The sequence below is a fragment of the Lonchura striata genome, chromosome Z, assembly GCF_046129695.1.
Source record: "Lonchura striata isolate bLonStr1 chromosome Z, bLonStr1.mat, whole genome shotgun sequence".
Lineage (NCBI taxonomy): Eukaryota > Metazoa > Chordata > Aves > Passeriformes > Estrildidae > Lonchura > Lonchura striata.
The window spans coordinates 5,465,185-5,480,238 of record NC_134642.1 but is presented as its reverse complement, the minus strand read 5'-3'; the positions used below and the strand labels follow the sequence as shown (position 1 = coordinate 5,480,238).

General features: G+C 46.0%; 1 protein-coding gene across 7 annotated transcripts in view; it reads left to right on the top strand.

The window, feature by feature from the left end:
- The window catches only part of PSD3 (pleckstrin and Sec7 domain containing 3), a 119,205-nt gene that overhangs the window by 43,690 nt on the left and 60,461 nt on the right, over nucleotides 1-15,054 (top strand). For 6 of the 7 annotated variants that reach the window (XM_021534829.3, XM_021534826.3, XM_021534828.2 and 3 more), the window contains 4 exons: nucleotides 847-1,053; nucleotides 1,158-1,238; nucleotides 10,221-10,333; nucleotides 13,107-13,165. In XM_021534829.3, coding sequence (XP_021390504.2) covers nucleotides 847-1,053; nucleotides 1,158-1,238; nucleotides 10,221-10,333; nucleotides 13,107-13,165 — 460 coding nt within the window. The remainder of the gene's footprint in view (nucleotides 1-846; nucleotides 1,054-1,157; nucleotides 1,239-10,220; nucleotides 10,334-13,106; nucleotides 13,166-15,054) is intronic. The other variant, XM_077789971.1, reaches the window with a different exon arrangement.

Genomic DNA, 15,054 nt, shown 5'->3' with positions numbered 1-15,054 from the left:
CACTTTTTGGTGCAGTGGGCTCTTGCCTCTTTCATGGGTGAAGCAAAGCAGGCACACAGCTCAGCCAGAGCTTTCCCATTGTACTAGAGGTGGGAGGAATCTGTAAGTGCATGATTTATCTGAAGTGCCCTGGGACTACCATGCTGAGCATTTTGACTTTGAGGAGCAGGTGAGGGAAATAATTGCCACCAGGAGGGAGTAGGAAGGAAGGAAGGAAGGAGTTCTCCAGGCTGACGTGGATGGTTTGTGTCTGTCATAATCCAAACTGGGTTCCTTGCTCCAAATCCTACTTTTTCTAGCAGTGCATTCCTGTGGGATGTCCACTGCTCATGGGCAACACAGAAGCCACTGAGAGTTCTGGTGATATTATTTTAGATTTAAAGTTGTTTTGTTTCCAGGACAACTGGGGAAGAATGAGGAAGGGACTTGTTCTGACTCAGCTGATCACCCTAGCTTAATCACTGCATTTCTCCTGGAAAATGGTTAATTTCCTGCTTTTAAAGAGGCCTCTTCAAGCCAAGCAAGCAACTGGGTTAAAAAAAATACTAATGCAAGAAGCATTAGTGCAGTTGCAGCTGTAGGCTGATAATAGCAAAGAGCTCTCTCTGAAGTGAGCCCCAGTTAAGGATAGGATAGCACAGTCAGAAGGAAAGTCCATGTTTGTTAGAAACCCTTAACTTCTGCTGACTGCTAAGTGAATGTCCCTGTTCTACACTGCTCATTTAATTAAGTGGATTTTCTTACATTCTGTCCTCTTGCCTCAGTACAGTTAATTGCCTGCTGTTATAAGAGGAAGCACTAATGCAATCTTACTTTTCTTCTTTCCATATTCTTTTAATCTCACAGCAATGTCGACCTGCAGAATGTGGTGTTAGACTCCAGTGCAGCCATGGGGAGCAATGAACTTCAGGAGAAGGATGCCACTGGAGCCCTTGGCCACGACCTCAGCAATGGCAGCAGCAGCAATTTGGAAGCAGCCAGGCGCCTGGCTAAGCGCCTCTACCATCTGGACAGGTTCAAACGCTCTGATGTGGCAAAACATTTGGGTAAAAAGTATGTGCTGATATGAGTACGTGCTTGGCCACATTCTTACTGATGATTCTGGAGGGGTTCACTCTTGAATGATAACCTTTACTTATTTCTTCGCTTTTCTTTAGCAATGAATTCAGCAAGCTTGTGGCCGAAGAATATCTTAAATTTTTTGACTTCACAGGCATGACCCTGGACTGTTCGCTCAGGTACAATTCCATTTATGGACTTCATATTCTTATTTTATTAACAGTGCTGTTTGCAGTATTGTCCTGATTTACATGGTTGTCCTTTTGGGATATAAGAAGATGAGAATAGGACTGTGATGTATTTTGGGGACAGAACTTTCTTCTTCTGTTTGGCTTGGTGTGCTACCCTACTCTAGTGCTACTGGAGTGATGGCCATGTGGAGAGGGAAATACATGAGTGGACCTGCCTAGGATGGTCCTTGAGAAGGTGGAGAAAAATGTCCAGTCACTGGCAAAACACAGACTTGTAGTCTGCCAGGTGCTAGTGAGGAATTACAGTGTTGCTCACAACTGATCTACACAGACTCTATGGCTGATGCCTTTTAGAGCTTACCCAGCTTTGCTGCAGTGCTCTAAGACCAGGGTTTGGTGTGGCTGGGCGGCTTCCCTCGCTGTGTCTCTCTGAGGAATCCAGAAATATGCAGAACAGCAAAAGCTTCTACGTGGAAAAAGCTGTAGTGAGTTTGATAACTGTTGGTGTGGGTGTTTGAAGACCCAGCCCTTTCATTTTCTTTCCTTTTTACACTGGAATCAGACCTCAACTTTTTTTTTTTTCAGTGCTTTTTTTCTCAGAAGTCAAAACCATTAAGTGTGTGTAGCAGTGCGCAGTTGCTGGTGTTCTGGTGTTTGAGGGGATTTAAATGAGTTTAACTCATTTGACAGAGGTTACTTAAGTGGAAATTTTTTTCCTAATGAAAATCTAGAGGGCGTGCATGCACTTCTTAGCTCCTTTACAAATGCATTTCTAGGGGTCTGGTGCCATGAGACCATAGCAGATGAAAGGCACCCACAAAGTCAAGCTTTCTGAAGGTGGTGGAAGTGGAGCATGCCTGCACAAACATGAACTGCCTGGTCCTGAGGCAGGGGTAGTGGAGCCAAGCTGGAGCACCTGCTCAGCATGGGGTGGGAGCTGCTGGGCAGTGGGAGGGGTGTTGCTCAGCTTCAGGTTTCAGCACCCCTGAAGTGTGATGTTAAATATGCCCTTCTTATAAATTGTGAAATCCAACACAATTGCTTTGTGGCACGTATTTAGGAGGTCTCTGCTCCCTGTAGATCTTCTGTTAATATTAGTAGTTAGGACTTTCTCTAAAATGTGCCCAGGCTCATGTAGGACTTAAACAAGCCAAGGGGTTGTTGAAGTTTCAAAAGTAGCTGCAGTAATTGCCAGCAACATGCCCTAAGCATGCAGCAGCAGCTGGGGACAAAGAATTGTCCCAAAGCCCGAGGAAAACTGAGACATGCTTCCTCACACTTGGCAGAGAATGAGAGGAAACAGTGCTGTTGTTGCTGGCTCACTGACAAGCTGTGGTTTATTGAGCATTTTAGGGGCGGTTGTTGAGATCTGTGCTACCTTGCAGCTGTGGGAGGCATCAGTGCAGCATCAGTGACAAGTCTGAGACTGGGAAGGGTTGTTCCTTCACTGTCCACTCCCTGGATCCATGTTGCCCGTGCTCCTCCTGAGTACATCTCTTTCAGCCTCTGCAGGATGAAGGAGGGAATGTGGTGCTGCTCCAGCTCCTCTCAGTGTTCATTCTGAGTCCAACCCTGGACATAGGGAGATCAGACTTAAGGCTGCTCAGGGAACTAGTTTGTAAGGTTCCCTAGGAAAATGCTTTCAAAAGTGCTGGAATCCATCAGTACTGGTCACCACCTCCTTAAGGGCACAGGAGCAGGCAAATCCAGACAAGGCAGAAGGCTAACTTGAATGACCAGGGATCTTCTGGAACTAACAAAAAAAAGGTGTTTGTCAAATGTGAGAAAGGTCAGGTGATGTGGAAGAGTATAAATTTGAATTTCAGCTGACAAAGTTTAGCTGGAGTTGAACATTGCTAGTACTTGTATGGGACAACAAAAATATTTTTTAAAAATAAGTCAATAGAAAAAGGCAATGCAGAATGGCTCAGTGCATTGAAGGACCATGGTTGTGAGAATGATAAACTCCCAGCTGACCCTGAAGTTCTGTGGGATCTCTTGCTCCATCTGGATCCTCATAAGTCTGTGGGGTCATGTGATATTTATCCAGAAATACTTGAAGAACTGGTTGATGTCATTGTGAGATCTCTCACATGATTTTGGTAGGTCTTGGGCATCGGAAGAGGTCCCAATTGACTGGAAACTGTCTAACCTTCAAGAAGGCCAAGAAGGATGACCCTGGAAACTATAGGCTTGTCAGTCGCAGTTCAGTGCCTGGTAAAATAATGGAGAAAATTATTCTGGGAGGTATTGAAAAATACCTGAAAGACAATGCAGTGATTTGCCACAACCACCAGAGCTTCATGAAGAAAAAGTCCTGCTTACCCAACCAAATTTCCTTTTAAAACATGGTAACACACTTAGACGATAGAGGGAACCCAGTTGATGTGATATTTTTTGATTTATGTAAAGCTTTTGATATTGTCTCTCTCAGGACCCTTCTGGAGAAAATGTCCAGCCCACAGCTGGATAAACACACCATGTGGTGGGTGAGCAGCTGGCTCAAGGGTCAGTCAAAAAGGGCAACAGTGAATGGGGTGACATCAGACTGGTGTGACCTGCCACTAGTGGGGTTCCACAGGGCTCCATCCGTAGGCTTGTGCTCTTCATCATTTTTATAAATGACTTGGACACAGAACTTGAACATATAATAAGTAAGATTGATGATACTAAATTAGGAGGAGCCACTGACTCCCTCAAAGGAAGAGAGGTCCTCCGTCAAAGGGAGGCTTTAATGAACAATAGGTCTGGGGAACTACCAACTCTGTGAAATTTAACAAGGGCAAGTGCTGGATTCTGCACCTGGGATAGACTGGGACATGAGCTGCTAGAGAGCAGCACCATGGAAAAGGACCAGGGAGTCCTTATGGAGGGCAAGTTGAACATGATCAGCAGTGCCCTGGCAGCCAGGAGGGCCAGCTCTGTCCTGGGGTGCATCAGGCACAGCATCACCAGCTGGGCAAGAGAGGGGATTGTCCTGCTCTGTTCTACACTGGAGCGGCCTCACCTCAAGTGCTGGGGCCAGTTCTGGTCCCTTCAATATAAGAAAGATACGAAGCTACCAGAAGGTATCCAGAAAAGGGCTGCTAAGATGATGAAGTGCCTGGTGGAGAAGCCAAAGAAGTGGCTGAGGTTCTATGATTTGTTCAGCCTGAAGGAGATTGAAGAGACACCTCATTGCAGTCTACAGCTTTCTCACAAGTGGAAGAGGAGGGGCTCAGGCTGATCTCTTCTCTGTGGTGACCTGTGACAGGATGCAAGGGAATGGCTTAAAGTTGTGTCAGGGGATGCTTAGGCTGGACGTCAGAGAGAGGTTCTGCACACAGCAGGGGATTGGGCACTGGAACAGGCTCCCCAAGGAAGTGGTCACACCACCAAGCCTGACAGAGTTCAGGAAGTGTTTGGACAGCACTCTCAGGCACATGGTGTGATTCTTAGGGGTGTTCCGTGCAGAGCCAGAAGTTGGACTTAATGATCATTGTTGGGTGCCTTCCAGCTCAGTGTATTCTATGTTCATTGGTGGGCACAAACTAATCCCTGTGACCCTTGGCTGTAGCATTGTGCTCTGAGAGTGAGGAAACTGTCTTGTTTATTTACCAAATATTCTTTCATTAATTTCCTCTCCAGATTAGCCTCCAAGGGGGTAAATGTGCTGCAGTGGAGGAAAAGGTGTAGGTCAGTGGTACCTGGCATGGGCAGGGAGTGTTTCTGGAAAGAGCCCAGTCTGGGGCAGGAGACAGAAAGATTCTAATTCTTAAAATATGCCTTAGGAGCTGTTGGGGATTTAGGAACAGTGTTCCCCAGTTCAGTATTCCCACTGAAACACTCCAGAACATGTGCCACTTGCTCCCTTCCCCCCCACCCCCCCCAGTGGGGCATCTGGAGAGGAGAACTGGAGGCACAAATGGCAAAGATCTAGGGTTGGCATAAGAACAATTTATTGGAAACAGTAAATTAAATGAGAAAACGAAGGGTAGCAATATTAATAAGAGAGTGTACAATACAGGTGAATCATTCACATGCAGGCAGTCACCATGTGGAGACCAGCAATACCCTGACTGCTCCACCATGCTACCTGACCAGAAGGAACGCCTCTCCCTCACAACCTGTACCTGAGGTGGTACAGAGTAACATCAGGCTCCTAGGCATACTCCTCCTGACTACTGCAAAAATTAACTGGCCTGGCCAGAATCAGTATGTTTTCCATCTCTTATGCTGTACCACTTACATCATGTCCAGGTACTACACCTCCCAGCTACATATATGTGTCTGTGTGTGTATATATAAACACAATGCATGAGTATCACTTCTGTAGTCAGTGGCTGTCCTTTCAAGATGTCTGTTGAGTTTGTTTAGTCCATGACTGTGGGTTCTATCTGCTCTAGATGTTTTCCATGGCCAGAGGGCTGCTTGCTTTCACCTGGTTGCAGTCTGCATCAGGAGCTCATGACTGGTATATCTGGAACAGTGTATATTCACTCTCCATAGTGGTTACAGCATACAGTGGCAGTGCCATTCAGCAAACAGTATGGTACAATTGAACATTACAGACCATTCTCACCCAAAAATTGATCCCCTTGGGGTACACCTCATGTTTCCCTGTCCCTCTACATTACCTATCAAGTGCCATCAGGTCCTTGCGCAAAACCAATCCCATGAATGGATTTGCCATTGTGAAAAGGCGGGACCAGTCCTGATTGTGTTCCCTAAAACGTTTCTCTATGTCATACCACAGGGACTTCATCCCCTGCTACAGTGCATAGTAATTTTGATTGGGCAGGACCAGCTTGATTGGTAGAGCCTCTTGTATTTACTAATGAGACGGCCTTTGCTAAATGCAGATCCGCATGTTTGAAGGTTCCCCACCCATTGCTTTCAATGTCATTTTCAACAGTCCATTGATTGTACTGTTCAATTTTCTCAGAGGCTGGTGCATAATAGGGGATGTGTTATACCCACTCAATCCTGTGCTCTCTGGCCCATGTGTCTGTGGAGCTCCTTTTGAAATGAGTCCTATTATTCCAGCTCAGTTCTTTTTGGGATGCCATGTTGCCACAGACGTTGCATCTCCATGCCCAGGATGGTGTTTTGGGCCCTGGTGTGGGCACAGGGTTAATTTCCAGACACCCAGTGTTTTTTTCCACCGTTGTAAGCACTTGCAGCAGTGTGATGCAACCAATTTGCCAGGCTGCCCCATATCTGTGTTTCAACCATCACCCACCGTACCACCTTACCTGCTTGGCCTGCTTGATTGCAGTGCATGTTTCACAGTTATGGGTAACTGAGAGGTGTTGTCCATGGCTAAGTCTGCCCCTTGATCACAAGTCCACAAGTATTTCATGTCTCTTCTCTGATGACCTGAGGCATCTTGAGCCCACTGAGTCAGAAGTAATTTGCTCTTACATTGCCAGTCCAGATTAACCTGAGCCGCTTTAATCTTGGAAGCCTGATCCACCTCTCCATCATTGCGGTGTTCTTCAGCAGCCTGACTCTTGGGCACATGTGCATCTCATGATGTTCTTCTACAGCCAACTTCTCCACCAGGGCAGCCATTTCATCAGCCCAAATGAGTTTCCATCTGCACTGCTGACTGGCCTTTTTCTGTCAGTCCTGTCACCCCAACACAGCATTTGCCGCTATCCACGACTCAGTGTAGAGGTAGGTTGCTGGCCATTTCTCTTGTTCAGTGATACTAAAGCCAGCTAGATGGCTTTCAGCTCTGCAACCTGACTTGATCCACCTTGTCCTTCAGTAGCTTCTGTGACTCGTCATATCTATCTATGGCTGCTTTCTGGTTTTGATTTGTCCCTGTGATAGAAAAGGGACTGTCAATAAAGAGATCGTATGCTTTTTCATTTGTAGGTAGCTGATTGTATATGGTGGGGCCTCCTCAGCATGTGTCATCTCCCCCTCCTCCTCTGATGATGGTAGTCTGAAATTTTCACCTTCAGGCCAATTAGAGATGACTTCCGAGATCCCTGGGTGATTGGAGTTTCATATCCAAGCTTTCTGTGTGGTCAGAGTAGTCCAGTTACTCCACAGTGGCATGATGTGTTGCAGGGACTTTCTCTTTGAATATCCAGCCCAGCACTGGCAGCTGGGGCACCAGGAGGAGCTGTGCTTCGGTGCCAATCACTTCTGAGGCAGCTCCAACCCCTTCGTAAGTTGCCAATGTCTCTGCTTCAGTGGGGGTGTAGCTGGTCTCAGATCCTTTGTATGGTGGAATGTTTGTATTCCCAACTCCAGAACACCAGGGGTCATTGTCGAATCTTCACATTTACCCTTTTGGTAGTGACTTCCAGAAGGACCATTCTTCCCGGCTGCACTGTGGAGCATATTTTTTACATCTTGTAGTGTCCCGACTGATAACTGCATGAGCAGTCTCCTCTTTAATTTGTTCAAAATCTTATTCTTGTTCAGGACCCTGATTGAAATCATTCTTCTTTGGTATCACTTGATAGAGAGGTTTTAAAAATCTGACTGTGATGTGAAATATGCATCCTTCAAAAACCCACAGTGCCTAGGAAAACCTGTGTTTCCTTCTTGATAGTTGGTGGGGACATAGGTGCTGTTCCAGTGACCACGTCCTTTGGAATCTGATGACATCCATCTTGTCATTTAACTTCTAAAAACTGAGTTTTCTGGGCAGGTCCTTTGATCTTACTTCACTGTGTGGCAAAACCAGCCATCAGGAGAATTTGTATTGCCTTCTCCCCTTTCTCAAAACTCCTGTTGTGCTGTCCTGCATGATCATGTTGTCAGTAGGTTGCAAGTATTCTAGGACCTCACCCTTTTCCTCACTTCTTTTTCCAGTGCAGTCTGGATTAGTCCAGGATAAATAATAGGGTTCTGTTTCTACCCCTGGGGAAGTCAGTTCCAGGTGTATGTCACACCCCTCCAGTTAAAAAATTGAGGCCTGCATCCTGCTGCTAAAGGAATTGGGAACAGCATGTTAGCAATGTTGATGGTGGCACCACCTCACTGCTTTGGACTCCAGCTCATACTGAAGTCCGAGCATGTTGGGCACAGTGGCACTAAGTGGTGGTGTGACTTCATTCAGGCCATGATAATGTGTTGGTTCCTGGGCTCACACACTGACCATGTAGGACTGTTAAAGGGTTAACAAGCCTTGCTGACCACTCCCTGGCTCTCCAGTTCACAGATCATCTCCTGGTTGGGGTCACAGTGTCCCAGGTGATGCAGCATTGTTGATGGTGCAGCAGCGATGCAGTAGCAATTGTACCTGTTGTTCTTCAGCCCTCAGCAGGCCCTGAACAGAGGGGTCCTCTGAGACATCAAGCAAGGTGTTCAGCTGTCTCATTGCCTCTGTCTCCACAGAAACTATCCCAAAAAGCCTAACAATGCCTTTTTGGGTCCTTGAAATACCCTTTTTTGGGTAACCTATGCTAAGGATGCACAGGGCCTCTGGGCCAGTCACAGTAGGATGCTTTTGCCATTCATTTTGAATCATGCTCTCTCCACCTTCCTGTCCTGTCAGCTTGGGATCCCCTTGGTACCGAGAAAGAGATGGATTCTGTCCCCACATATCTTGGTGGTATCAGGGTACATCATGTGCCAATGTGAGCTAAAGCCTTACACTCTTGTGTGTCTGATGTGCCAGAGCACTGGAGCAACACAGTCCAGTAGATCTGATTGAACCTTTCTTCTGAAACCTGGGTGGGGCCTCTGTAGTTCTACTAATAGTACATGTTGTTCACTTGTAAATATGACTTGGAGGTCCCTTCAAGAGGATCAGAAGTAATGTCAGCCCTTATATTAAAAATTAACTCTGTCCTGACCAGAACCAGGACAGGAGCACAAAGTAAGGAAGGTCAGAAACCCTGTCAAAATTCGCTTGTATCTACTTCTGAACTGGATTACATGTGAAATTAAGGTACTACCATGCAGATCACACTCTGTGTAGGTGTGAGATTGTTGAAAGTACAGCCAATCTCTGACCTTATATCAGAGAGAAAAAAATTAAAGTTTGTGCATCAAGACTAGATAGATGTGAATGTTCCAGCAATATATTCCATTCCTCTCACATCTGGTGTTAGTTTCTGTCTAATGTGATGTTTAAAAATTGTCTGTTAGTCATTCTGTATGTCTTACTTCAGATCCAGAAGTTTTGTGTTTTCAGTATTTTCTTGGAAGCATTCTGGTAAGTGAATATAGGAGGTCATCTTTGGCTGTGAGATGCATTTTTCTATGCGGGCAGAACAGCAATGTGGTTAAGAGGAGGTCTGGTCATGTAGAAGTAGATGTGTGTCCTCCCCACCTCTCTGCACAGACTTGCTGTCTGTATCCAGTGAGTGTGCCCACATGTGCACCCGCCCTGTACCCTGGGCTCTCTTGAGCAAGAACCTCAGCAGGGCCTCCTCCTGTTGTTGAAGCTCAGTGGGAGATATTGCAAGTCTTCTACCCTTTTGCTCAGATATTTTCTGCAGGTCCAAGTAGTCAAACTCCTCCCCGGCTGATGTGGTCCTGGCCATTCTGATAAGTGACCACCATTTGGTGCTAGCTGTGAGTGCTGTGCACTTGCTTGACTTCACCACTGGAGTAGCTTTTCTGATTAGGAGCGCAGTACTAATGAGTAAAGTTAAAAGGTGCAGGGGTGGTGGGAAATTAGAAGAGAATAAGTAACATCTTGGATATCTTATCATGCATAAAACACACATGTTCCAATCCCTTGCGCATAGAAAAAAAAAATAAAAGAACAGCTCTTTCAAATGAGAATTACTTACTATTTTGTATATTCAGTGACTGAGACGAATTGTAATTTAAATCTTTCATTTACTAAAATGTTGGAGTTGCATGCAGAATGGTAGCCCAATTTCCTGGAAAGGCTTCTTGGAACTGAATGTGTGCTCATGTACTTCTTGCTGTGATGTGTGCTTTGCTCTGTGTACTGTGTGAAGCAAAAAGAGATTTATTACCTTATTTTCACTTTTTTCCCTACTGTTCTTTTAGGAGTTTCTTTAAAGCCTTTTCACTTATTGGAGAAACTCAGGAACGAGAGAGAGTTTTAATCCACTTCTCCAGCAGATACTACCAGTGCAACCCAAATGCCATTTCTTCTCAAGGTAACTTTGTTTCTGATACCGAGCTCTTTGCTTGTTGCTGTCTTCCTTAATTCTCACTTTCAACAGCACACACATATGCTGTTTGCCTGGAAAATGAAGCTGTGTGGTCACTGTACCACAGTGACTACACAGCTTCAGATTTAGAGATTGTTTCTGGTAAGCATCAAAACCCTCAGCACGAAAGGTGTTCAATAGAAATAGGTCCTCAGTATAAATCCTCAATTGTGGCACCTTCAGATTTGTCCTCAGTTGTGGTTTCTGGTCTCGCTGGCTTCGGTGTGTGGGTGATAGTACTCCAGCTGCACTCATGTGGACAGGAGCAGGTCCCGTGTCAGGTGAAAGAGAGACTGTTCGCTTTCCGTGCTCCATTCAGTGCTTGTATCTGCATGCACTGGCATCAGGCATGCCAGTTCTTGCCAGTTGTGGGGGTGAATTTTGGGTGCTGTATCCAGACCCTGGCATGGTTTCATCTCAGCTAGCTAACATCAGTCAGAGTGCTCCTCCTTGCCAATGTTTTCAGTCAGTTTGGAAATAAATGATGGAAACAAACAAGCACATAGATCAAACCTGAGAAAACTGGGATTGCAGAAGAGGACAAACTGTCTGTTGGCATAATGCTGTGTTCAGCCAGACATGCTGGCAGAGCCTTGTGGCCCTGTGATTGTAGCACATGCTGATCACATACTGAAGGAGGAGGCAGTTATCAGTTCAGCTGTAGTTTTAGTTTCAAGTGTGAGAAAGAGCTGCTACAGTTGGAAGTACCACTACACCTCATTACCCCTTACTTTGTGACCTACCCCTGTTTCAGTGAGATAATGTTTGGGCACTTTGGACCTCTTCAGCTTATTGGCTGTCATTCAGGGGAGGGAAAGAGTTAGGAGTAAGACAGGATCTCCTCCTGTGCTGTCTCTATACTCAGCCTGTTGCCTTTCTTCAAGACGCTGTAGGCAGTCAGGTAGAACACGTACGTCAAGTCCAGAGTGAAATAATGACTTGCCTGATGATGTGGCTGCCTTACTCTAGTCAAGACTGCAAGAGGGATATTGCGACTTTGGACCCTGAGTAAGCATTTGAATCCTGCACACTTAACCCAGGATCTTAGTACTATGCTCAAGTTTGGGCATCACAATATAAGAAAGATATGAACCTATACGAGAGTATCCTGAAAAAGGATACAAAGATGGAGAAAGGTCCAGAGAGGAAGCCAAATGTGGAGCAGTGAGATCGCATAGTTTGCAGAGCCTGGAGGAAACTGAGGGGAGACCTCATTGCAGTCTACAGCTGCCTCACACGGGGAGGAGAAGGGGCAGGCACTGATCTCTTCTCTGTGGTTACAGTGACAGGAGCTGAGGGAATGCCTTAAAGTTGTGTCAGCAGAAGTTTAGGTTGGACATCAGAGAGAGGTTCTTCTTCCAGTGGGTGGTTGGACACTGTAACAGGCTCCCCAGAAAAGCAATCACAACACCAGCCTAACAAAGCTCAATAAGTGTTTGGACAATGCTCTCAAGCACATGGTGTGATTCGTAGGAATATCTTGTGCAGAGCCACAAGTTGAACTCCATGATCCTTGTAGGGTGCCTTCTAAACTTGCTTGGAAAGGTTATTGCAACTAGTACTACTACTTTTTTCCTGAGTTGGGTGCAAAGAAGAGCATGAAAAAAGTTCCCAGAATGCTCACAACCAAACTTTCCTAGCAAACCCTAGAAAAGCAGGAATTTAAAACAAACATTCAATCAAAATAAAGCATTTCACAGAGCATTGACTTAGCAAACCTTACTCATCTAGTCTTAATTACCCATTTCATTTCAGAAAACAGAAATTAGGAGTAGGAAAGAGGAAAAAGAGGCAAAAAGAAAGAGCAAAAACCAATATATAGCTAGTGCCCTGGATCCTGGTGTCCAAAGACAATAGGGACAGAACCACACGTCCTGGGGTCTGCTCTGGCTTCTTGTGGCAAGCAACCCCTTGGGGTGCTTCCAGTCATCTGGCCATTCCAGGGTTTGGCTGGGGCTCCAGGGCAGAGTGTGGGGCTTTGCTTTCAGTGTGCCAGTGATTGGTGGCAGTTCTGAACTAGAGGCTCCAGAGAGTGGGGTGTGGAGCAGTGTACCATCCCATTTTCTGCAGAGCTGCTCCCTCTACACATACATTCCAGTTTTTTGAGACAGTAATAATTTTTTTCAGTCTCTCAGTCCTCCAGCTCTATTCTATGGTTCTATGAATCTGACTTATTGCTGAGGGCCTTGGCCACAGAACCAGCTTAGAAACCCCTGCAGTGCTCTCTACCCAACATGGAGCCAAGGCAGCATAAGTATCTGACTGTATTTCTCCAAAATTAGGTCTGATTGAGCTCTGAATGAGTAGTAAGCCAGAGGGGGAGAAAACCAGAATGCCCTGCTGCACCCACTCCTTACACAAGAACGAATGTATTTTACTTTTCCCTTTCTGCACTGAAGTAAATGAAGAAGAAGGTGTTGATTCAGACTGTAATATTGATATTAGGAAGCTAAGAGTGATAGCATGATTTCCTGTCTTGCTTGCCTCATCCATGGGTGCTGCAAGACAGTTTTGACAATTACTAAAAGATGAAAGAAAGACTGTTATGGTTTGGCAGCTGTGTGATAACCTCATTGTTAATTTATTTAATTATGTATATTTCTTGATAAAACAGATTCTTATGAAAGGAATAGACTCAATTAGTCTATGAGTCTCAGTTTCAGCTTCTTAAAGATCCAGATGTGGTTTTGCATGTGACTGGTTATTTCTCTTTCTGCAGATGGAGTTCACTGTCTCACGTGTGCCATGATGCTGCTGAACACAGACCTCCATGGCCATGTGAGTATGCACAGCTTTGTGTAGACTGCTCCTATCCACGCCATGCTGGATAGTCTTGTGGCAGTCCCTGTGCTGGTGCCTTCTTCTGAAGCCCCTGCAGACAGCAAACAGCGAGAAGACTGCACTCCCAGGCTGTTGTCTTGGGCAGGCCTTTCCAGCGTGCCTTGATCAGCCATGTGTAAGCTGGCATTTTGCCTGGCATTTGCCATACTGTCTGAGCATACTCCCTGACCTCAGGGCCATCTTTCTGGTGTGCTTACTGTCCTTCCTGAAGCAGGCCCTGATGGGGAAGCTGTGCTTGGGATTGGCTTCCTCTTTGCAGTATGTACAAACTTGTGGGAAGGCAGACTAGAGATGGGAGGTGAAGAAATTTCAAGAAGGTCACAGAGGGAAAGTGGTGTTTGTGGGCATTTAGTTGCAGGGGGCAGATCTGGTGGTAGCAGGGTTTTGCACAGACAAATGATGGGTGTACTCAGAGCTAAGAGAATGGAGGGGGGATGTGCTCATGCTGAGTGGGAGCCCTGTATTCCTGTGCTGCACACCTCTCCCCATTGCCTGCCTGGGTGAAATGGTATTCTGGTTTGAGTCCTCTTAGTCACACTGCTGCAGGGTGCCAGCAGCCTTAGGGTGGGTATTTCAGCACCCATGGTGCAATACACCTGCTATGCAAGGTATTCCCATGCTGATGGGAGTCTTCCTCTGCCCTGGAGTTAGGATGGAGTGTATAAAAACACAGGGAGCATGGGATTATAGTATGCAAAAGCAGTAGCTTCAGCAAAATGGCTCTGGGGCTTCTCTCTGGCTCTCCACGGTACTTGCAAAGGCTCTCCCAGGAGGGTGTCTGTTGGGAACTCTTACGCATCAAGGGTGTTGGATTGGGCAGCAAGACATGGAGACATCCTGGATCTATCTCAAAGGGCTGCTTAGCCCCTGTGGGGGTGCAGGTAATAAAACTAAGGCTTGAGTGTTCACAATGAGTTCTGAGACCCATCTCCCATTAATTGAATGCCTTTGTCTGAAGGTTGTAGAAGCAAGAGGGGGTAGGGAGTTGTGAAGAATTTTTTTCTCTGAAGGCTTAACCATCCTTGTAAGTCATGTGTGACGTGACCAGATGTGGGGTGTACAGGAGAGTGCTGCAGTTCGTCTCTTAGCACACTTGGCTTCTCTTGAGGACACCTGAGTCTTTCTGCACAGGTATCCCACTCCCCAGAGTGGTGAGCAGCCTGGGGCTCCTGCTTTACAGTCTGTCTGGCCTCACAGTCCAGGGAGAAAGATCAAATAATGGTCACGCATCAGCCTTAGAGCAATTCCCATTGCTCCCTGTGATGCTTTACTGGGCCATACTGTCTTCAGTAGATACTGGAATAAAGGATCTGGCTCTGACCCATCATTGCTGCTGTGGACTCTGGTTGTTGCAGTGTGCAACTTTGGAGGCTTATCCCACTGGCAGTTGAATGTGTTGTTATGTATATGCAGCTGCAGTATTTGCCAGACTCCTACTTGTATTATGTCCGTGGGTGTGTCATCATGTTCCCTCAAACACTTCCGATTTCCTCTAATTTTGGTCTTTCTCTTACTGCTTTGCATTTTTCCACGCAGGTGGTAAGTTTGGCGTTTTTGACTTGGAATGCAGCCCTTGCAAGATACGCCTAATTGCCTGTTTTCTAACAAAGATAACATTTTGCCCCATCCTTACCAGGATCCTGCTAGAGCAAGAAGCAAATGAGTCCCAGGGCTTGTCTATACACTGAGCTCTATTTGTTACTGACATACTGATCATAAGCACAGACATTTCTAATTGACAGTCAGCTCCACTGCTTGTAGGGCTGTTATGCAGCTGCTCTGCCTTCAGTTCATACTTGCCTTTAACTCTTGTAGACAAACTCCTT